General features: G+C 43.6%; 1 protein-coding gene across 1 annotated transcript in view; it reads left to right on the forward strand.

Moving 5' to 3' along the window:
• ADGRL1 (adhesion G protein-coupled receptor L1) overlaps positions 1-25,232 on the forward strand; it is a 511,328-nt gene that overhangs the window by 388,886 nt on the left and 97,210 nt on the right. Inside the window, exon 4 of the mRNA XM_073588731.1 lies at positions 23,571-23,680. Coding sequence (XP_073444832.1) covers positions 23,571-23,680 — 110 coding nt within the window. The remainder of the gene's footprint in view (positions 1-23,570; positions 23,681-25,232) is intronic.

Here is a 25,232-nt window from a genome sequence, read left to right on the forward strand (position 1 = left end):
TAACGCCCTGCCTGATAGGAGAGAAACAATAAACCCCACCTTAGCCCACTCTGTAGGAAATCATGTAGCCAGTAACTCAAGCTGGATAGAGCACTGACTCACGAAACCCCTGCAGGCAGTGATGTCACCGGAAAACTTATTGGGCAACGGGAGGCGGGTTATTGTCGCAATAGGCGAGGGTGTGGACACGCGTGAGGCAGCCTCTGTGACTGCCTGAGCAGCGGCCACTGTAGCATTCGCAGCTGAGGTGGAGCTCTCAATAGCCGCTAACCTGCTCTCCAGCCGCCGAATGTACCGCTATAGCTGCTGCAGGTCCGCCATTACTAGACAGACCCTGGCCGAAGTATAATGTTAGGGACGGCGGAACGCACTAAATATAACAGAAAGTGTGTTTGCCGCCCGGGGTCCACCGTGCAGAGGTGTTAAGCTGCTGCTATATAATGGCAGACGCGCTATATGGCGGTATAGCACACGCGGGTTTTACGTCACCTGATGTGCGCTGGCGAGCTCTGTTATCCTCACAGAGACGCCTAAATTATAAACATAAATGCCGAGCCTGTTGACCTCAAAGGTCTCAGCGGTGTGCACACACGGTATACGGTCACATGACTATGCCCAAGACTCAGGGTCAGTGTCCGTCTAGACCTACCGTGCGTGCGGCGTCGCTACCGCGGATGCCAACAAGTGCTGCAGACTGCAGCATGGCAACCGACTCAGCCGCCACACGACAATGCCCAAGAGGGGGTACAGTGTCGGATGCTAGTGCTGTAAGATGTGAACTGTGGCGTGTAGCGCGCCACTGACTGGCGCTGACTCTATGACTAAGTCCCTATCCACACACGTAATATCAGAGGGAGGGGATCTTAATGAGTCATTCACAGGCACATGCATTCATTATCATTCACACAGTTAGCAATTAGAGTCTATACTAGCGCATGGCCGAGGGGCCATACGGGCCTTTTATAGCCGTGCGCTTCCGGGACCTTCCAGATCCCTGAGATGGACCAATCAGATCTGGAGAAGGACCTGAGCACGTGACTCCCGATCTCCAATGATAGATCGTCTCGTGAGCATGCCTAGTAGCGCGATGAGAGGACTTAGCCTCTGGAGTAGCTTGCTGCCGAGCAGGCTGCGCTACTATTGCTGGTCCAGAGGTGGCAGCAACAACCAGACCCAGAGAACTGGTCTGAGCAGGGGGTCTGGATCGCTGAGATTGCTGTGCAGGTCCCTGAGAGGTTGGAGGGGAATGGGAGACTGCCAGCTCCATGGCTGTGGATTGCTGCTGTGCAGCTGCAGGAACCCGACGCCTAACAGAAACAGTCCATTGCCATCTTATGTCATGGAGCGCTCATTTTGACCGGGTTTGTCATTTAGGCATTGTGCCATGATATCATGATAAGTCCCATCTGGACAACCTCTTCTCTTAATGAGGATCTGCTGGCGATCAGCTGATATCCGTTCTGCTGTAATTGCCAGAGTAAGCTGCAGGCAACCACACAACTATTAGAGAAATCTGGTATTATGTGGTGCCAGGTCTACCAGGGCAGGAGTCACACTTCGCAGTTACCCCACACTCTCTGGTTCATAGAGGTGTGAACCAAAGCTGGGGTCCATTTATCTTAATAGGTTTATTTCCACTGGTAGCTAGCTATAAACGTAAGAACTAGAGATGAGTGCACCCAAACTTAAAAGTTCGGGGTTCATACGGTCAGTCAATGTTCGGTGCTAAGCGCCAAACACGGACTTCTCTCGTAAGTCCATTACAAAATTTGGAGTTCCAGGGAGAGGGAGAGAAAGAGAGAGAGAGAGATTATTTTTTTCCAGAGTTCGGGTTTCCATTGGTTTCAAAGTGGTTCAGGTTCTGGTTCAAGTTTCGGGTACTTTACTCCAAAGTACGGTTTGGGTACCAGAACCCTAACTTCCACGGGTCCGCTCATCCCTAGTAGTAAGGATCCCTGCTGCTCCATTCCTTCATCTGAGCAACAATTCTAAAATTGTCGTACCGGACAGTTAATGTCCGGTAATAGTTGCCGAATATGGACTTCTCCTGGAAGTCCGTTGCAAAGTTCAGAGTTACAGGGAGAGAGAGAAAAAGGAGGAGAGATTTTTTTTCAAAATTTCGGGTCTCCAATGGTTTCAATGGGGTTTGTGTTCTGGTTGAAGTTCGACACTTTACTCCAAAGTTTTGTTCAGGTACCAGAACTCATACCTCCACGAGACCATTCATCCCTAGTAAGGATCCCTGCTGCTCCCTTCCTTCATCTGACTAACAATTCTAAAATTTTGGGGCCAGACATGGATAATAAAATAAATAGACCAATAAAAAATATTTGCCACAATATAAACTATTTTTCCCATTTAGAATTGTTCACAGTATGAGAAATATTGATTCCGACTGTGGATAGTGAAGAAACGCTATGATTATAGCTTTTATCGCTAACAATCCAGAAAAAAAAAATGTTAAAATAGGAACGATAAGTGTTGAGAACTATAGAACAGGTTTCCAACGATCAGTACAAAACTTTTTAGTGTTATAGACAGGACGATTATCATCAATGGCCCTCCGAGCCTTCAGATCGTTAGTGGCAATCATTGTATCTATGTCTCTCCTTATTTGTGGTCATAGGACTGCTGTTACCTGGACTATCAGAACAAACAGGTGAGAAACAACGTCAGCTCTGCTACGTCTGTAAATATATGGAGGACCCTCAAATCACCCAAGGAGATTCACATTTTTTCACTTCTTACGTGATTTTCATTGAAAATTGGTGGAGAAAAGAAATACAAAGTTCCCAGTTCATCAAGAACGCAGCATTCACATCGGTCTTGATGAGGGAGGGCGCTGGAGTCAGACGCTATTGATTCATTAAGAGGAGTGTCTGACTATTGGCGTGCACTTCCTCAAGCCTTTCCCCAAATTTTACGCCAGTCAAAGACTGGAGTAATATTCCTGGTGTAGGGAACGCCACATGACTTCTAATTCATAACGCCCCATCCTATGTCACCAGAAAATTAGTGCATTACTCTTAAGTAGCGCAGCACAACCCTTGATCCTATTGATCGAAAATGTAAACCTCTTCCGTTAAAAGTGGCACTCTGCATAGGCATTAATTCACATATTTCCCATATCACACTTGCGGCTTCCCTCAATATTGCGCAGTTTGTTCCGCTTTTCCTGCCGCACCCACCACTATGAAAGGTAGACAGTAAAGTATGTGCCTACCAGAAAAGGCATAATACTACCTAGCAACAGCATAATGATATACCATTATTTATCATATAACATTTTCATTCAAGTCATTGTCCACCCTTTAGGTACAAGTCTGCAGTCATTCTATGTGACTGCAGACTTGTGAATCCTCACAGTGAGGATTCTTGGGTACCGTCGCCAGGAGCAGAGGGCATGGGACTACAAAAATGTGATTTGCATACATTCGGTCACATGCCGACTAGATGGTCGCGGTATCGCTCAATACAAGTGTAGTAATCGCAGGTACGCAGGATGCAGTGACGAGACGGGAGACGGGATGAACTTAAGATGTAACTTTTATATATATGTATGCCTATAGGGGCTATCTTGAGTAACCAACAAGCTAACAAAAGTTATCCTTGCAGGGATCAAAACAAGAATACACTGGTAACACGAACATGACTAACCTGGCAAAGACCAGTCACTATAGGGCCGCGGTATGGCCGACTGAGGGTCCTGGGTATTAGCTACAACTTGTCACTTATCCTCTCTGATGTCCGGCAGAGTGGTGGTCGGTGCTGCTTCGGCGTTTCAGCCGCTGGGCTCAGCCGACGAGGAACTGGCAGAGACTTTGGGCGTCCTACGCCCAGACGGAGCGGGGGCACAGCAGGCCCCTGAAGAGGTCCTCTGCAATGCGCCTGCCGGCGGAAGCGGGTCGGTGTTGCCCGGGGACCAAAGGGTGTAGGCCGCAGCCATAAGCTGGGGACGGGCAGCGGCGGCGGCAGGTGGCGGCGAATAAGCCACAGCCACGGGCTGGAGTCGGGCGGTGGCAGCTGCGGGAGGCAGCAGGCTGCAGCCGGGGGCTAGAGTGGAGCTGCCGTGGCAGCAGGCCGCAGCCGCGGGCTGGAGTCGGGCAGTGGCGGCCGCGGGCGGCAGCAAGCAGGCCGCAGCCACGAGTTAGAGTGCAGCGGCGGCGGCCATGGGCGGCAGCGGGCAGGCCACAGCCCCGGGCTGTAGTCGGGCCATGGCGGCAGCGGGCAGGCCGCAGCCACGATGCAACTACATTTGCATCGTAGTTGGATAGTCAGGTGGTATCTCTACCACAACAGGGTCAGCAACAGCTTGCAAAGTTTATCTCAACCCTAGGCACAGAATATAAAAGTGGGGTTCGGAAGGCATGAGTTATTTGGACTCATTTTAAGCCCTTCTACAACCCCAGGCCATACGCCATAATAGACTATGCTGGTGGATTTGAGCTGTCATGGGCAGCCATTTGTCCGAATGGCTGCCATCTAATACTACATTTCCCCTGCAGTAGCCTGGCTGGTATCACATATGACCGGTGCACGCGCACTTTGCTTTTTTTTTTGTTCTAGAAATTGACTTTTTTTTGTGCTTCTGGTGGTCCTGATGTCACATCCAGGTCCTTTACTTTATCACTCAACACTGCAGCATCTATGGAAAATAATGACATATACCGTATGTTTCCGTAGAATAGCGCATGATGAAGTTCATCAACCAGAAGCAACAATGGGAAAAGCGCATGCAGCAAATATTATATTATAAAACAAGGAAGGCAGAACTGATCAATCATGAAATAAATCATCATAAAATTTCAGAATTAAAAAAATAATTACTGTAACCCCCAAAAAATGGACATAATTTTAGCTAAGATTGCAGGGTGGCTACAGAGGAATCAGAGTATTTGTATGGGGTCTACGCAGACTCCTGTTCCTGCCCGTATTTTGAAATATTATGAAACCTTTTACAAAAAGATTTTACTTGCATTGCGATATTTTAAGTAAAGGCAGATTTATAGTTGGCCAAGCACTTTTCGGTCTCAGAATCCAATTAAATGCACTTTACCACATCCACGGTCTTTTGAGCAGGTCAGAAAATCCTCCTAAATCTTCTTTCCACACTTACAGTGTCAATCTATAGATTTGTCCCGATCCTGTTGCTGTTCTGTTTTTCGTTATTTAGTTCAATGATTTCTCGGACAGCAATAACCTTAAAAAGCAACAGAGCATAGGGCGGCCCAGCAGGACAAGTTGTTCAAAGCAAGGGTTTTAATTACACTCACAAAATCCAATTTTGTTAGGAGACATATAAAATCACAAGTAACCACACGGCACATCAGCTCTCGCTCGACCTTACGTTTCGCCTCTCGGCTTCATCCTGGGCCAATCTACATGTGCTCCATGACCCCTACCCTTTTCCAGTTCGGTTGGTTGTTGAAAATATAGCAAGTCTGCATAGCTAAATGTCAAAATGGAGCAATGGTGACTGACAACATTACCAAATACAAATAGTTGATATCTCTATGGTTCATACCACAGCACAGCATTTTTTTTTACCAGGGTTACAGGGGTTAATGGCACCTATTTTCTGAAAACAAGTTTTTGTTGTTTAAAATGAGAGGTTTGTCATTTCTGGCAGATGCTCGATTACTGTATCCGAAAAATCAATGTTTCTTCTGAATTAGGTCACAGCCGGTGGCACTGTTGCATTGTTGTCTATGGAAAATATCTGCAAGCGGCAGTGGCAACTAACGGTACTGCAGTATCAAAAGTAACTTTAAATTACAATGTAATTTGAAGAAACTATCTTCCTGAAAGCCCAGAAAGTCATTTTTAACCATTTGAAACAATTCCACAGCATGCTAGGAGGCATAGTAATTCCAGATGAAACAAAATTCCATGTTCGGCAGCTTACATTAAACCTACTGCAAGCGTCAAAAATATGTGGTAACTACCCTAACCCCCATACAATTGCTTCCTTTTTTTCTTCAGGTGAATATTCTCATTTTTTTTTTAATCCTAATTGGTTCACAATTCTGAGGTTTTTATTTGTAATTTTTTTCTAATACAGACCTCCAAATGTCCTGCTAATTCAAAGTTTTAATACAATAACACAATACGATTGATTTATTATTCAAGCCTAACTTTAGACTGTGTAAACTTGGCCTAGACAGTTTAAAAATGCATCAAAGTAGCCCATGGTGGTTCATAAACCTGATGCAACATTATATTGATAAAGTTTACCCCAACTATTAGTTGGCTTCTTTTGTGCCGATAATTTGTTCAAAATTTGGGCACAATTTTGACGCATTACTTTCATGGTTTAGGCCACTGCCAGTTTCCTAAAAAACACATGCCCCATTGATGGTCCATCTATCACTGGCTAAGTAGTGAGTCACATAATTCTGAATGTGTACTTACACACACTGTTCAATCACTGCTGACAGTGTCGGAGTGCGTAGGTCCACATCTTATGGATAAGTGGAAAAATAATCTTCAAGAACATCACAATGCAAAGTTCTAGGGAAAAGAGCTCCTGACTATTTAGTATTTAGGAGAGCTGAGGGCTCCTCTTTAATGGCTGGTAGCACATAGAGTTATCCAATTACTGGATCATATTGAAGAGTTTGTCCACTACTTTTACATTGATGACCTGTCGTTAAGATAGGACATCAATGTCGAGTCGGCCAGGGTTCGACATCCGGCACCCGCGCCAAACAGCTGTTATTTGGTGTTTGTTGCGGCGGGATGAGGCATGGGCCAGTACACCTGACAAAATTCATCATAATTTACAACACAAATGTGTCATAAATTGTGACTGGGAAAGTATGGCAGCTCCTGACTGGAGTAACAATTCTGGAGGTGGTGTATGGTAAATCAAAAATTAAAGAGGTTCATGTCTCCTAATGAATTTGGAGCATCTTATTCCAGTGTAGGTTTCTTCAAGACTCGAAGTAGAAAACGCGCCAGTCTTTATAAATAGGTTTATTGGCAGAAGCCATTGAATTTTTTTTAGGACCAGCCAATCAAGAGAGCATCCAGGCTTTTTTCCCGATGGCAGATGTCGGAGTTAATGATCAGGTTGTTGGATCTCAAACATCCCTAGTGATATACCAAAAAGAGAAAAAGTGTCAATTCCGCTCACCACCACTCCTGAGTTAGAGATAAGTATCCCAGGAAACTTCCAGGGTAGACATTCAGTGGTCCAAGTGTGGGGCACAGAGTATGCACTGCTCTATCAAAAAAGGAGGAAAAGAAACCAGCTCACCTGCTGCGACATGTGGTGTGAGGAAGCACGGAACACGTGTAGTCTCACGCTCAATATAGCAAAAGGAGGAAATGTTCCAGCTTTCAAAAATTCAAAAAAAGTTTTTTAAATCATAGATAAAACAAATTGCGGTAGAACATAGTTCACATAACCATATAGCAGCAATATGTTTCCTCCTTTTGCTATGCACTGCTCTGGCTTCTAGGTCAAATACCTCTCAATGATCCAAAGGGGGATGTTCTCCAGCCCCAAAGGAAAGTATGATTAAAGTCTTAGGTCTAACTAAAAAAAAAATTGAGAGAATGTACATTTATTAAGAAAGCCATAATGCTTACTTACTTCAGAAGAACAAAAAGCCCTTGCATGTATGATAAAATTAAGGGATTTTCTATCCGAAACGCGTAAGCATTATGGGTTTTTTTAACATGTGCACATTTTGCCAAATTTTGTATTATCTTATATAATTAAAGTATGATTGAAAGTTAAGTTTTAACTACTTTCCTATGGTGCTGGAGATGATCCCCTTGTAGACCATCCCTAGAGTTCCTATGCATATGTATGAGGGTATCGGGAGGTTTTCTGCTGAAAGCTATCTAATGTGTATTGCTAGCCTTAGTACTTTACTTAACCTTCCCAAATTGACATATGTAGATGTAGGTAAGTACACCATTTTTTAGAAAGTCCTACAAGGGTCCTTTTTTCACATCCCACATAAAGCTACATTGTACCAATGGCCCAATGTCACCCTAATTATCGCAGCTTGTGTGGCCTGAGTAAGTGGTTGAAACTCATTTTGGGTATGAAGAACTTCAAGTTATCTCGAAACATCAAATCCAATTAACTCCTCAGGAGAAATTGCTGAATGTTACAGGGAGCAGATGAAATAACATAGAGGGTTATAATAACCTTCTCAAGAAGCGATAAGCATGGCTCCATCTGTACATGATAAATGACGGTACATATTGAAAATAGCTTCTCATTAAGCAGCCGAAGGGACACCGCTTGGCACAATTGTGTATGACAGGGGTGTATAATGAGGTGGCACATCTTACTGGCAGAAACAGTGATCCATCAGTTGTTGTGTGGAAGCTTGAAGTCCAAATGTAATAAACTATTTGGAGGTCAAAGGGTTGGGCTAAGGGTAACATTACTTATGGAGGGGGTCTTACGGAAAATGCTAGATAAAAGCTAATTTAGCATTACAATGTGTTAAGTCAATAGCATTTAGTATTTTTATTGAATTATTCTTGAGTAAATTAGTCTAAGCCGCATCCCTTAAGGCCCCACTACTCGGAAACCATATACTTTTTCATCATTGCACATTTTCAAGGCAGTAGAACTACTTGTTATAATTATGTTGGCCAAAATATGGTTCTAAATAAATGGCCGGCACATTACATGAAGAAGTTTTACCAAAATGAGTTAAGGAATATGCCATAAGTAGTGTGCCGTAACTCTGTACGCTCAAAATGCAATGTGAAATGGGATACAATGTTGTGTTGAAAAGCTGTTAGAAAGGACGATTCCAAGATTGGATGCAATGAAGAAGGTCATCGTTCTCGGTGGGGTATCGTCTTGTGTAAACAGGACTCATACTGCTGAGAACCATGGCTAATAAACATACTGATCTTATAGCCACTGAGCTATTGATATGATCAAGAAGTGTCTAACACAGAACTAATATAAAGCTTTTTATTGAAAATTACACAAGATAAAAAACAGAATAATTGTTGGTGCCTCAAACCAGACAAAAAAATGAAGGACTCATACAAAAAAGGGGGGTGACGGACCACAATGCTCAGGAAACAGGATATCCAATTACATAAACACATATCATTATGTTGCTGCATATGGTATGCCTGCAAGGCTAAAACACCTACACATATGTGAAAATATTCCCATATAATTAGGAATTTTAATCAGTAGAGAGCAATAAAGTGCCTGTGCAAATATTTAAGGTGCAATGATAGCATCCAAACAGCCCAAAAAGACGGACTGTCAAGAGATGATATGAGTCACAGTTAATAATATAAACTCATCCGGCCTCCATGTGCCTACTAAACAGTTTTAAAGATGAGAATCCCGATTCAAGACATAATACCTGAGATGGCGTTCCCCGCAAACATGTAGTGCCAAGTGACACACTTATCCTCCAAACCCCAACGCGCGTTTCGCACCTCAAATGCTTCTGCCTGGGGGCGTGAACCATGGCTGCCTACATATGCTCCGAGAGCTCTATCACTTGCATTCAAATCAGCTCTCACCTCTGCTAAACAGGCCTTCTTGTATCTTCCTTATCCCACAACCCCAAACAGTTGTTCAATACTTTTAACTCCCTCCTCCGCCCACCACAGCCCCCTCCAACTTCCCTAATCTCTGCTGAGGACTTTGCCGCACACTTCAAAAACAAGATAGACCAAACACGGCATGTCTTTATTGCCCAGCCACCACAACCCCTTTGTATACCAGACCAATGCCCAAACCCCATAACCTCCTTATCTAACATCACTGAAGGGGAACTTGCTCATCTTCTCTTCAAATCACACCTCACCACTTGTGCACTTGACCCTATCCCATCCCACCTCCTCCCCAACATCACCGCAACTCTTATCCCATCCCTAACCCACCTCTTCAACCTATCACTAACTTCTGGAACCTTCTCTTCTTCTTGCAAACATGTCACAACCACGCCTATCCTCAAAAAGCCAACCCTCGATCCAACAGCCACGTCCAGCTATTGCCCAATATCGCTGCTCCCATTCGCTTCTAAACTCCAGGAGCAGCATGTCCACGATGAACTTTCCTCCCACCTCTCATCTAACTTGCTCTTTGACAATCTACAATCTGGCTTCCGCCCCATCATTCCACTGAGACAGCCCTGACCAAAATTACCAACGACCTACATACAGCCAAAGCTAACGGACAGTACTCTATACTCCTCCTTCTAGACCTGTCCTCTGCTTTCGACACAGTTGACCACTGCCTCCTACTACAGATCCTCTCCTCCTTTGGCATCAAAGACCTCGCCCTATACTGGATCTCCTCATACCTTTCCAACTGCACATTCAGCGTCTCCTACTTCCACACTACCTCCTCATCCCACCCACTCTCTGTTGGAGTCCCCCAAGGCTCTGTTCTAGGACCCCTATTCTTCTCAATCTACACACTTGGCCTGGGGCAACTCATAAAGTCCCATGGATTCCAGTACCACTTTTATGCCGATGATACTCAGATCTATCTCTCTGGCCCAGACATCACCTCTCTGCTCTCCAGAATCCCAGAGTGTCTATCAGCCATATCCTCCTTCTTCTCCTCTCGCTTCCTCAAACTCAATGTGGACAAATCTGAACTGATCATCTTTCCCCCATCTCACAGATCTTCCTTACCCGACCTTTCTATAACAATTGACAACATCACGCTTTCCCCCGTACCAGAGGTCCGCTGCCTCGGAGTAACCCTTGACTCTGCCCTGTCCTTCAAACCGCATATCCAAGCTCTCTCCACCTCCTGTCGCCTCCAGCTCAAAAATATTTCCAGAATCCGTCCCTTCCTCAATCTACTAAAATGCTTGTGCATGCCCTCATCATCTCCCGCCTTGACTATTGCAACATCCTTTTCTGTGGCCTCCCTGCTAACACCCTTGCACCTCTCCAGTCCATCCTCAACTCTGCCGCCCGACTAATTCATCTGTCTCCTCGCTACTCCTCCGCTCCTCCCCTCTGCAATTCTCTTAACTGGCTCCCATTCCTTCAGCGTATCCAATTGAAATTACTAATACTGACCTACAAGGCCATCTACAACCTTTCTCCTCCATATATCTCTGAACTAATCTCCCGATACCTTCCCTCACGTAATCTCCGGTCCTCCCAAGACCTCCTTCTCTCCTCCACACTTGTTCGCTCCTCACCCAACCGCCTCCAAGACTTCTCCCGAATAGCCCCCATCCTATGGAATTCCCTGCCCCAACTCGTCCGGCTATCAACCACACTCGGATCCTTCAGACGGAACCTGAAAACCAGATCTCTTCAGGAAAGCCTACAGCCTGCAATGAACCCCGCTGCCGCCTCACCACTACTGGAGCTACTGTGTCACCATCACTGGAGCTGCTGCAACCCCCCAACCTACTGTCTCCTTCCCCACCATCCTGTAGCATGTACGCCCGAAAGGGCAGGGTCGTCTCTTCCTTCTATATCAGTCTGTGATTGTTAGTTTGTTTACTGTAAGTGATATCTGTAATTTGTATGTAACCCCTTCTCATGTACAGCACCATGGAATCAATGGTGATATATAAATAAATAATAATAATAATATCATACATCGCTCAGTGGCCATCATTTACTTTTGTTTGCCAGGGTGAACAGTCTATTAAATGATTGATCAACGATCGGAAAAGGTTTACTGACCAGATGTCGCATTGTGCCGGTGATCAGTCCTTGTAAACGGACCATAAGGGTATGTTCACACGGTATATTCTTCAGGCAGATTCCACCTGGAACCTGTTTTAAGGGAGCAGTCAGATGTGCAGACTGGCCAGCGGGCCTCTTGACCGGAGCAAGAGAGCTTCATAGAATTGTATGAAGCTATCACGCTCGGATAGGGAGACGCACTGGCCAGTCCGTGCATTGCAGTCCAATCTCGGTCTGATTTATACGGTCGCCTAAGGCTAGTTTCACACTAGCGTTTATGAGCGCAGCGACGGCCTGCGCACGGCCGCCGCTAAGCCCCGCCCCCTGCCGTGCCTCCGCCGGTAGCTCCGCCTACCGGCGCATGACGCTGCGTGCACCCTGCGTCCCCTATCTTTATCACTGGGGGCGCAGGCCGTGCGCAGTATGCGTTTGGCGGCGCATGCGTCCTTTTGACGGTGCGCCGACCTGCGCCAAACGCAACCTGCTGCAGTTTGGTTGCGCCGGCGCACCGTCAAAAAGGCGCATGCGCCGCCAAACGCATACTGCGCACGGCCTGCACCCCCAGTGATAAAGATAGGGGACGCAGGGCGCATGCAGCGTCATGTGCCGGTAGGCGGAGCTACCGGCGGAGGCGCGGCAGGGGGCGGGGCTTAGCGGCGGCCGTGCGCAGGCCGTCGTTGCGCTCATAAACGCTAGTGTAAAACTAGCCTTACTTGCGCCCTGAGAGTGCTAAAAAAAATGTAAAAATAGTTAGCAAATGAGCAGCAATGTCAAAATGAGTCTTTTTCAGCTTCTTTTAACCACTTCAACCTTCGAAAAGCCGTGAAGCTGCTAAAAGAAGTGGCTTTACCATTCTCCAGGCGGTTTCTCCTTGGAACCTGCCACTATTTTATATGCAAAAATAAAAAAAAAAGATGAGTAAGAAGACACTTCAGGAAAAACTCCACCAGTGTTTTCTTGAAGCATCTTCTGGGTCAAAAACTATGTAAGTACATGGTATACTAACTATGTGGTAAACTATAAGACCTTGCTTGCACATACACTAAGGTATTTTTTTCAGGAGTTTTTGGAGGAGAAATACTCCAAAAACCACAAGGAGTTCCAAAACCATGAGGTATTTTTGGAGAGGTGAAGATTTTCCGCTTCAAAAACTCCAAAAAGTGTGAAAACACCCCAAGGCCAAATTCACATAGAATTTTTTAAGTGTTTAAAAATGATTAATTTTTCAAGAAGAAACTGTTGTAGAGAGTATAACCTTTTGGGAATTTTTTTTCAAGGAGTTTTTCTTTTCATGGAGTGGTTTTGAAGACTTTTGGAAGAGTTTCTTTTTCTCAAATCATTTTTTGAAGCCTTTTTTTCTTTGACAAAGCCTAGTTTGAAGTGGATTCAATCTGAATGCATCGTCAAAGAAGTGACATGCACATTTTATATCATCAGGTGTTTTTCAAATCCTCTTCAAGAAAAAAAGTGTTAAAAATTCTTCTCATATGAACATTAAAGTCATTTTCCCGTAGAAATTAAAGGGTAGAATTTACCAGGTGCTTTTGATGAGGTTTTAGCAAAAGATTTTGGATTGAAGCTAATAAAAGACCCTGACACAAGTGCGAATATAGTGTTAGGCTATGTGCACACAATGTATTTTTTAAGTGTATATATATATATATATACGCTCCACGTAAGACGTCTTTTTCAGGCAGCCATAATGTGAGCACATTTTATCATCCATTTTACTCCTGGAAGTCCCAGCTCCACCATCAAGTTTATCGTCAGCAATGAGAATAGGTCATAATACGACAAAACAAAAGAAATGAGCCGGAGCATACGTTGCTATACATGCAACTTATAAGAGCGTGTTCACACTGTGGAAATTTAACAGGACAAAACCTAAGATAGAAACAAAAAGATCATATACCTGCTGTAAGTAGATTGCAATAGTACATATAAATAACATTTAAAAAAAAATATAAAAGCTATCCCACTGCGACAAGCTTTACCCCAATTGGGACAGTCCTATCCTCTAAAAAGTAAAATCTCACCTTTTGTCAGCCGACCTCAATGTCAGTAGGGGCAGAGCAGGACCAGGGCCCGACTGTTCAGCCACTAATCCATGGGAAGCTATATAGATAAAATGCCAAGCTCAAAAAGGAGGCAACATTCCTGTTTGTACAAAGTACAAAAAACTACAGCAAAACTACCACACTGCTGCTATGCAGGTAGATGTAAGCTCCACTAGATAGCAATAGAGTGGAGGGAGGATTGCACACAGCAAGAGCAGACATGCAGTGCAGCAGCGAAGCTACCAGCAGGTGGCAGCAGAATAGTCAAACAAACCGGGTCAAATCCCAGACTGTAGCGCAGTACAAAAGGAATAAGCAAACTCGGGGTCAGAGACAAGCCAGGGGGTCAGTAACGGTCAGGAGCAGATATGCTAAAGACAAGAGACAAAAGCAGGTCAGGGTCCAAGCCGAGTTCAAGTACCAAGAAGTCCAGACACAAAGGGGACACACAGAGTCGAGACAGGGAGCAGGGAATAACACAGTCACGGATCGAGTCAGGAATAACAGCAGGACAAATCAGGGTGTAACAGAGTCAGCTACTCACGCCGTAGGCAGAACTATAACCGACATAGCCTGCAGGAAGCAGCGGCGATAAATAGCAAACCTGAACCCAGACCGATGTTGAGAAAGGTTAACCCCTGAAATGACCAGACCGGGAACATGGAAAAACAAGACTCAAAGCCCCGTCTGGATCATGACAAAAACAAAAAAAAATGATCCGGAGCATAAGTTGATATACATGCAACGCATAAGTGCATGTTCACATTGTGGCTATTTAACAAGCAAAGTCTAAGATAGAAACAAAATGAGCATATACCCTGCTGTACGGGAGTAGTAATAGTACTGTATATAAAAATAACATAGGGCACTTAGTAAAGACTGTTTTGCAATGTAGATGGCGGCAAAGCAGGAGTGAACGTGCTAAAATGTGAATTCACTAGGGCCGTTTCAATGATGCCTAAGACTGATGTCATAAAACTGATTGCACGCTTTAGGAAATTGAGACAAACATCAACTAGGAATAGTGGACGCCTGGCATGTTTGCGCCCTACGCTGACAGCCCATTGATTAATATAGGCATAATATAATAGTTCTCAAATAGATTACAGTGGATGACTATCACAAGACACCTTGTGATCAACTTGTTTTAAAAAATTAACCCTTCTATCAAAAGCCATTGGCAAATGTGGGAAACCTTAAGAGATTTTTAATGGGTTATTTTCAAGACCGCAATTCGGATGAGTAGCATGGTTGGGCCTCCACAGCAATGGAGTAAGCGCAGAGACACTGAACATGGCTGGATCCAGTGATCTGGCCAACTTCAGAGCAGCAATTGCAAGCTGTATAGGAAACAGCTTGTAAGCACTGCACTCTTTGCCTATGAAATCAGCCACCTCTGATAGACAGCAGAGGTAACGGTAACTAGGCAGTGACCTATTAAAAATCCCTCCGCTCTTGTGAACAGAGAGGCTTTTCAACAAGAGGTAAAATTGCTAAATTTTTGCAATTTTTCGAGATTCATGATGATGGGAAAACCCACAACATCTTTTATTTTGCTATCTAATATATAAAGCTCAATGTGGGTGTGTGCGTATCTCCGGGATTGGCATTGGCACCGTTGCAGCTACAGCCACAAAATTTTGCACAGTCACACGTCTGGACCCCGAGAGCGTCATAGGCTATGTTGTGAGGCGAAATTTTAACCCCGCACGTTCCAATTCACCAAACAATTTTGCCCCTATCTACATAATGGGGAAAAAGTGTGTATGTGATGTCATAATGGTTGCCATGGCAACGCTGATGTCATCATAGTTTGCAAGCCTTGCCCCTCATTATGATGTCATAATGGTTGCTATGGCGACGCTAATGTCATAATAGGTTGCAATGGCGAAGATGCTGTCACAATGATTGCCATGGTGACGATGATGTCTTAATAGTTTGCAATGGTGACAGTTATGTCATAACGGTTGCCATGGTGATGATGATGTCATAATGGGTTATGGGCACGGGACTATGGGATGGAGGATGTGTATGACGGGTATATGGGCACTGGACTATGGGATGGAGGATGTGTGATGGGTATATGGGCACGGGACTATGGGATGGAGGATATGTATGATGGGTATATGGGCATGGGACTATGGGATGGAGGATATGTATGACGGGTATATGGGCATGGGGCTATGGGATGGGGAATATGTATGATGGGTATATGGGCATGGGACTATGGGATGGAGGATATGTATGACGGGTATATGGGCATGGGACTATGGGATGGTGGATATGTATGATGGGTATATGGGCATGGGACTATGGGATGGAGGATATGTATGATGGGTATATGGGCATGGGGCTATGGGATCGGGAATATGTATGATGGGTATATGGGCATGGGACTATGAGATGAAGGATGTGTGATGGGTATATGGGCACTCGACTATGGGATGGCAAATATGTATGATGGGTATATGGGCATGGGACTATGGGATGGAGGATGTGTATGATGGGTATATGGGCATGGGACTATGGGATGGAGGATGTGTGATGGGTATATGGGCACTCGACTATGGGATGGAGAATATGTATGACGGGTATATGGGCACGGGACTATGGGATGGAGGATGTGTGATGGGTATATGGGCACTCGACTATGGGATGGTGGATATGTATGATGGGTATATGGGCACGGGACTATGGGATGGAGGATAATTATAATTTGCTATAACCACAGTTAGTTACTATGCCCGGGCAGCGCCGGGCTCTTCAGCTAGTGTTCTATATAAGGGCAGAATCTTACAGCTACAGTTCCTTAGCTCTGGAAGTCAAAATGGCTTAAACAATGTTTAGCTATTTGACTAGTAAATTCGATGAATGAATACACCCGACACATAATTTGAGTCTGTGCTATACATAAGGATATCGCTTTTCCTTGTCAAATAGCGAAAACATTTTATGTGCTCTTTTAGCAGCTAAAAAGAACGGCTGCAATATACTGCCCTTACATAAGATGACATATTAAGATGAATGGCCACTGTAAAGAGAATTTGGCAATGAGATCAATCCTCCTAAGACATCTATATGGACATGTAGGTCATACAACATTTAAAAAATGATACCTTGATATTATGCTATCCGATGTCTTATTCCAGAGTAATTCATGTTTTTCTTATTATGTAAATGTGCTGTTAAGATCTATGGGCCGGTCATAGATCTCCCCGAGAATCTGCCTCCAGAGCTTAATTTAAATGCGCTAACGCGTTACCAGCGTTACTGACAGTCTGCTCTCCTGACCTACGTGTCTCACACCTGTAACACCCCTTTAATTTAAAATAAGCTCTGGAGGCAGATTCTCAGGGAGATCTATGTCCAGCCCATAGATCTTAACAATTCATGTACATATTAAGAAAAACATGAATTTCTTGGGAATAATAAATCAGGTCGCAGATATCAAGATATCATTTGATTCAATTTCCTATGACCTACATGTCTATATAGATGGCTTTGGAGGGTTGATCCTTCTGATAGATTCCCTTTTAAGTACTTCAGTGGTTTTGAATGATTGGTGAGGAGCTCAGGACCAGGACCCCTGACAGTCTAGGGTTGTTCAAGGTGCTCCAACATATCAAAAAAATTCTAAAAGTTTACGGACATTTTAATATATTTTTAAGGAAACAAACTCTTAGATATGATGGAGTGGTTTCTGGGTATGGTATCTACTTTTTATGCTCCACCACTTCTTACATTCATGCTCCAACCTGCTATGAAATTGTCCTTTTCAATGGTGTTTGTCCCCATACCGCCATGTGTGCCGCCTGTGGTGTGGTTAGTTTTACAAAACCCAGATCAAAGCACAGTCGTCTCCCCTGTTTGCATGGATTAATGTATACCTCGTTAAAAGAACATTTTCTCAATTTCTCCAATGAAATTCATGCTTCACACTCCTAAATGTGGGGCCCCATGTTACCAAAAAGAAGTGACCTCTTAAATGAAACGTCCCCAGAAACATATCCCTGATAATAATTTATGAGATATTAAACATATGATAAATACTTTATATTAATAAACTCATAATAGGGTTATTATTAGTTTTTTTTTTTTCTGGCTACATTATATTAAAACTCTCAATGGATTGGATAAAAAAAAAATATGCAGTAATTGAGGCAGAGTAAAAAATGGAAGTAATGCATAGATTAAAAAAATAAAATCCTGCGGAAAGTAATCCAAGGTTTGGCACTGCATGAGCTGTATTCAGTAGAAAGCCTATTATACAAGACTTAGCAGACGGAAGAGAGAGAAATCACTATAATATACAGAAACAGAACAGGCTGGCAGAAAAGAACCATTAGACCATCTGCTCTGTCCATTATATTATAGCTACATGTGGCCTTTTACTCTTTTTTTGGGGGGTACTTTAGGTTTTTGGAAAGGCAGGGCAAATAGGGCAAGGTTTTCTATTTAGAGGACAAATGTTTGCTTTGACTAGTTTATGTGAGGATGTAAAGTTCTGATATGATAGCGCCTCCTGATGTGATTTCATACTGCAAGGCATTATGAAGAAGCCTGTGTGGCTGGGTGTCAGTGGAAGGCTGGCAGCTTTAAATAGGGCTTCCACAAACAGACTTTGTGCTAGCCACTCCGTCAAAGAGATGCCTGGCCGGTGTCTTGGTCTTCACCCTTTAATCCTTGCACAAGGGATTCAGACTTAACTAGGGGCTCCTGGGTTGGATCCACAGAGAGGCTGCTGGCCACGGAGCAAGCTCACAGAGGATAGTCAGAATCAACAGGCAGAAGCATAGTAAGAAATGGGAATCAAACAGGTTGAACTATAGCTGAATGACAGGAGTGAACCAAAGAAAGTATAAACTATAACTGTCATCTCCCAGCAGTATGCTGGGAGTTTAAATAGAGTGTGCTGCTGTCCCATTGGCGACAGTAATGACCTGATTATTCCTGCAAGACAGCACACCACTAATACTGCCAAACTGAACAGTACTAAAGGTCCCAGCTACACTAGCACCTCTGGCTGGACAGAGCTTTTAGTTATGGCATCTCATCATCAGCGCTTCCCACAGAATAAATATGGTAGCACCTGGTAAAAGAAACAGAAGTCACAGGAGCTGATCCAGGTGGCGTTGTGACCTGGCGCCAGAGCTCATGTGAGCCTTCTCTGGCTCGTGAAATCTTCTGTTTTGTGTCAAATGGCATTTTTTTTTTTTTTTTACAATTCATGCAAATCAAAACGTAAATTGTTCTAATTGGCAGCAAATTTTCTTACATTTGACTCGAATGGGCATCGATTTGCTCATTTCTAATCGGTATGTGTGTGTGCTTTTGTATACTGTATATTCATGAGTCATTAAGTATATGTGTCTGTGCATAAATTTATATCAGTATGTTGTATATGCAACAGGTGAGCACTGACTGGGATAGTCACAGAGGCAATCTCCCCTCTGTAACCTGGGGAGGCAAGTTACAGGCTATATCAGACAGCTGGTTCCCTGATGGCTATTAAGCTATGCCTTTCTCCGAAACATTGCAGCTTTTCAGAGTCAAACATACCTGGCTGAGATCGTACAGCCAGTGCCTGATACATGGACTGGGAATCATGGATCAGCTGTCAAGTCCTGCTTAATGACAGATGAAATTATATGGATGTCTGTCTTGGTTTGCATGAATTTCTGGGTCGAATATGCATGCTTGTCTGTTTGTATATTTGTACGTACTTTAGACAACCTGAACACATGCAGGGATTGCCTGTTTGTTAGGGAATCCCCACATATATTTGGGCTGTCTAGCAGCTACAAACCATGCAGCCGCGGAGACACAAACATAATCTGCGAGCACGCCCAAACTACTCAGGGAACACCCAAGCATGCTCAGAAAACTCGAGTAACGAGCACACTTGCTCATCACTAGTAGCTATGAATGGTCCTTATATCCATCTGTGCCAACAATCTTTCTCGGGGATCCCTGGCGGATGCAACTTTAGCGAAAAATGCGATAATGAAATACTAAATACACATTTTTAGATCCTCGGTGTATTTTCCTTAACATTAATTATGAATGTTTAATAGTACGCCATCCAAGGAGATTTGGAGTTCTTGGTAATAATGAGTTTTCTTGCTAATCAGGGACTGAATTACAACTAGCCGTTTGTAACCATGGGAAAAGGTGTGAATATTATAGAGTAAGGAAGAAAGGGGCGAGTGGGTATTATCATTGGCTGTGTTTCCTGCAATGTTAATGAATGCATTGGCGCTACACACCTATATTCACTCCCACATACTCAAATGTATCGGGAACATATGCATATACTCAGGGTACGTTCACATCTCGTTTCTTGGCTACGTCAAACTACATATATTACCAAAATGATGTCTGAGAATTTGAGGTTTTTGTACTTAACATGAAGATCCTTATAAGAATGACTGTATAATCGTTTTTTTTAGTTTACGCTCAATCTCTGCCCACCTAGCCTTACTGACAGTTCCTCAGTGTCCCTCCTCACTGCGGAGATCTCACACTGCTCAGTACAAGCTGCAGCTGTCAGTCAGGCTGAGTGGGCAGAGACTGAATATTTTTGGACTTATGAGCTTCTGTACTCTATGGCTGGATTCATAAAATGCTCTTCTTAATATCAATATTATACAGCCATTCTGACATGGATTTTCTCAGTAAGTGTGGCAGTTTCTTCAGGTCTAAGAGACCTATTTGATATTGTATATAGTTTATATTGTGAAATCTGGTGATGGATTTGCTTTACATATATATACACTTACGAAACAGATACTTACAAGGACATATAAATATGCATTCACATACATATACATACAAATATATAGTTGATACAAAATGTCAATTTTTTTGTCATGTAAAAAAATTCATATCAAGAAGAATAATTTCATAACTTTTTCCACCTTTAATGTCTCCAATAATCTGTACAAATCCATTGTGAAACAAACTGAAATTCTTTCAGGTGGAAAAGTAAAAAAACTAAAATATGTGGTTGCACAAATATGCACACCCTTAAACTAATACTTGTTGACGTTTACTTTGAATTATAATTCAGTCTTTTTGGGTACGAGCCTATCAGCATGACATATCTAGAATTGGTGATCTTTACCTACTCTTCCTTGAAGTAAGAGTGCCCTGTCAGATTGCCCATTCTTCCTTCCATATGCCCTCTCAGATTGTGAGGACATCTTCTGTGCACAGCTCCATCTTCAGGTCACCCACAGATCTCCTGTTGGATTCAGGTCTGGGATCTGGATGGGCCATTCCAAAACTTTGTTCATTTGGAGAAGACATTTTTTGTTACTTTGAAGCTATGCTTAGGGTCATTTTTGTGATGAAAGGTAAAATTCCTCTTCACCTTCAGCTTTTTAGCAGAGGCCTGAAGGTGTTATTGCAAAATTGACTGATATTTGGGACTGTTTATAATTCCCTCCACTTTGACTAAAGACCCTGTTCCAGCTGCCAAAAAACAGCCCCAAAGCATAATGCTGCCTCCACCCTGCTGCACTGTTGGGTATGGTGTTGTCTTGGTGATTAGTAGTATTAGCTTTGCACCAAACACACATTTTTGAATTATGGACAAAAAGTTCAACCTTTGTCTCATCAGACCATAACACGTTTTCCCACATGATTTTGGCAGACTTGATGTAGGTTTTGGCAAAACATAGCCGGGATGCACATGGAAACACAAGAAGCAGTGGATTAAACATTAAAGGGAGAAAATACAGATTACATATAAGAAAAAAACTTTTTGACAGTGAGGGTGATCAATGAGTGGAATAGACTGCCATGAGAGATGGTGAGTTCTCCATCAATGGAAGTCTTCAAACAGAGGCTAGACAGACATCTGTATGAGATGGTTTAGTGAATCCTGCCCTGCTATGAGGAAGGGGTTGGACACGATGAACCTCCAGGTCCCTTCCAACTATAATATTCTATGATGCTATGATCTGATGTTTTTATTTGTAAGAAAAGGCTTCTGTCTTGCCACCCCACCCCACAAGACGACATATGAAAAATATGAGTGATTGCTATCACATGCAGTACACAACCAGTACTGGTCAGAATGTCCTGCAGCTCCTTTATTGTTGCTGTATTGTTGGCAGCTTCCTGGACTAATTTTATTCTTGTCTTTTCATCAATTTTTGAGGGTCATCCAGTTCTAGGTAATGTCAGTGTTGTGTCGAATTTAAGCCACTTCTTGATGACCATCTTCACAGTGTTCTATAATATATATTTAATGTCTTGGAAAAAACATTTTGTACCCTTCTGACTGATAACTTTCAATAACGAGATTCCTTTGCTGTGTTGTAAGCTGTTTACCATGGCTTTTTCCGTAAAATGTATCTAAGAAAATTTCAGCAAAATGCTAGAACAGCAAAACTTTATATGGAGTTAGTCAGAATCCATGTAGATTCATACAGATTATGAGTGACGTTAAAGGTGCAAAACAATCTGAAATGATTCTTCTTGGTATGTTTTTTAGCCTGACAAAAAGCTGGAAATGTAACGGTTGTGTAGACTTTGTCTTTGCACTATATATTTGGCATGTATTCAGGGGCAAAACTGCTGACACACAATGTTAGGAACAGCGGAAAGCACTAAATAAAATAATAATAAAGTGCGTTCGCCGCTCGGGGTCCACCGTGCAGTAGGTGGTATAACTGCTGCTAAGTGGTGGCAGACAAGCAATATGGCGGTATGATGCACACGGGTTAAACTTCACCCGGAGTGCGCAGATCGGCCTCTGTTCACACACAGAGGTGCCGCAACAAAAAACATACAAAATGCTGAACCTGTTAGTGACACAAGCTTCAGGTAGATGCACACACGGTATCTGGTCACAGGAGCAGGACCTAAGACAGAGGAGCTGCGTCCCTCTAGACCTACCGTGTGTGCGGCGTCGCTTCTGCGGACGCCAAGGAGGGCTGCAACTGCAGCGCGGCGTAGGACACTGCCGCTCGACGACAAAGCAGAAAGCAGGCGCGATGTCGGACGCTAGCGTAGCGGTGCGGTGAGCACAGTGGCTTAAGGCTTGCCACTGACTGGCGCTAACTGCTGAACTAATTCCCTATCCACATGCGTATTATCAGAGGAAGGGGCTTTCAAATGAGTCAGTCACCAGAATCATACATCCGTCACCATTCACACATAGCAGTATAGTCTTTACTAGCGCATGGCGGAACGGCCATGCGCACTTTTTATAGCCGTGCGGGACTTTCCAGATCTCCGAGATGGACCAATGAGATCTGGAACAGGACCTGAGTACATGACTCCCGACCTCCAATGGGAGATCGTCTCGTGAGCATGCCCAGTAGGAGCACAGAGGGACTTAGTCTCTGGAGCGGTCTGCTGCAAAGCAACCTCCTCTGCAGTAGAAAGACAGCAGGAGACCGCAGAATGTGAGGCTCTGGATTCCTGCAGAGCAGACGCAGAAACCCGACGCCTAACACACATATAGTTAGAGATATAGTAATATACACATACAGTTTCAGATGCGCACAAATGCACATACACATACATGCAAACAGTATCGGACAAGGGCTCACCAGTAACCTTGACTCTGGGGGCCCACTGTTCAACATGCAAATATGACTTTATTCAAATCTTGGTTAGTTTGTTAGATGAATGAGAAGTTTTTGTCTGTACATAGAAAATTAAATGTGTTGGGCCAACTAATGCTAATATTGAGGGGTAACTGTCTTACCTCTACATAGGGGCCCACCAGGGGATTCATCTACTCACCTGTGGGCCAGTCCGAGCCTGCATGCATATATACATACACCCAAAGATATACTTCCAACATTTCTTATATCTTGTGTATTTTCTCCACAGGTGTAACAATCGCACACAGTGTGTTGTTATTGCCGATTCCGAAGCCTTTCCTGACCCCTGTCCAGGGACCTACAAGTACCTGGAAGTCCAGTATGACTGCGTGCCATACAGTGAGTATACGCCATGACACTATGTGGATACACATGTCCATCTGAGTGCGCATTGCACCATATTTCTGACAACCATACACCATAGGAGGTGACATATTCGATCAGTGCAGACATTCTTCCACATTTACCCTATGTACCGTTTTGATCCCTACACCCTAGGCTCCTTAACCTGATACATCTGTAATGGCCTGATCTCACCTCCTGACACCAGCTCTCATACCAGTGTTAGAATTCGTTATTGCCAACGTTGTATTAATGTTTTTCGTTCACATCATGGAGACGCTACACAATATTACACAATACGTCTGCATTATCATGGAGGAGAGTATCTCGGTGTGCACGACACAAGTCCCAGTGCAAATGGCTGGCAGCACATTGCTATGCAGAGAGCAGCATCTAACAGACAGTGTGGGATCCACGAGGAAGAACACTGCGCTTGGTGACAGATACTGCCCACATATCCCAGTACTCAGGCAAACGCCTGTACTCCACCATGGTTAGCCAAGGGACTGCCATGTCCGCTACTGAATGCAAATAAGTCACTATATTCCTATATCCTCCATTATAAAAAGAAACATTTCCATTTCTTTACCAGTCTCATTTACAGTAATGCCATTACCCATCAGTAGACTTTTTTTTTGCTTTTCTTCATTATTGGAAATTTATTTTTTACCCCATTGCACCATTCTTTGACGTGTCTCCTATTCTATTTCAGAGTAATGTTCTGTATATCACTATAATTCTCCCCATCCATGACACTAATGTGTTTCTTTTCCCATGGCTACACTATTTCCTATATATTACTGATATGACTTTAAGACTTTTGCTTTTAAATATTTTAATATGAGCATTTACTCAACTTGTCACGGTTGGGGTATGTGCACACAGCGCTTTTAACCTTAGACAGTACTGGGATTATTACTATCTCGCGTTACGTGGTAAGCTGTGGGTAGATTCTCTAGTTTGGTTCCATTTCCTTATTTCGGGGTCTCATTCCTTGTCTATCAGCCTACTAGATGCATGCTACATTAGTCAGAGACAGTAAATGTTTCCTACCGAATGAAATTGTGATTCCTGACCAATTGCATGCAAGCTGACCTCCAATAATGAAGGCATGCTTACCGCTCGGACCGAGAGGCCAAGAAAAATGGCACATCGACAGTCTAGATAAAAGGAAAGTGCTACATTGATAGCTGAGACTAAAGAACAATAGTGAACTGACAGTGGAGATATGAAGCAATAATGCAATGACAGCTTAGATCCAAGAACGACAGTACATTAACAACCTAGATCCAGGGACAATGCCACATTGACAACTAAGACATAAATCAATTGCAAAATGAAAACCGGGTTGCAGAAACAATGGTACATGGTACTAGTCAGGATTCAAGAACGAGGGCACAACGACAACTAAAAGCCCCCATATGCTTTAGATTAAAGTCGGCCAAGCCTGCCAATATAGTTGGGATTGGCCAACAGTCTAATGTGTAATTGAGCCTCCCGACTCTCCCCTGACAGATGAAATAGACAGATGAATTTTCAAAGGCCGATC

The sequence above is a fragment of the Dendrobates tinctorius genome, unplaced genomic scaffold (assembly GCF_039654945.1).
Source record: "Dendrobates tinctorius isolate UK_male_01 unplaced genomic scaffold, ASM3965494v1 ptg000104l, whole genome shotgun sequence".
NCBI classification, from domain to species: domain Eukaryota; kingdom Metazoa; phylum Chordata; class Amphibia; order Anura; family Dendrobatidae; genus Dendrobates; species Dendrobates tinctorius.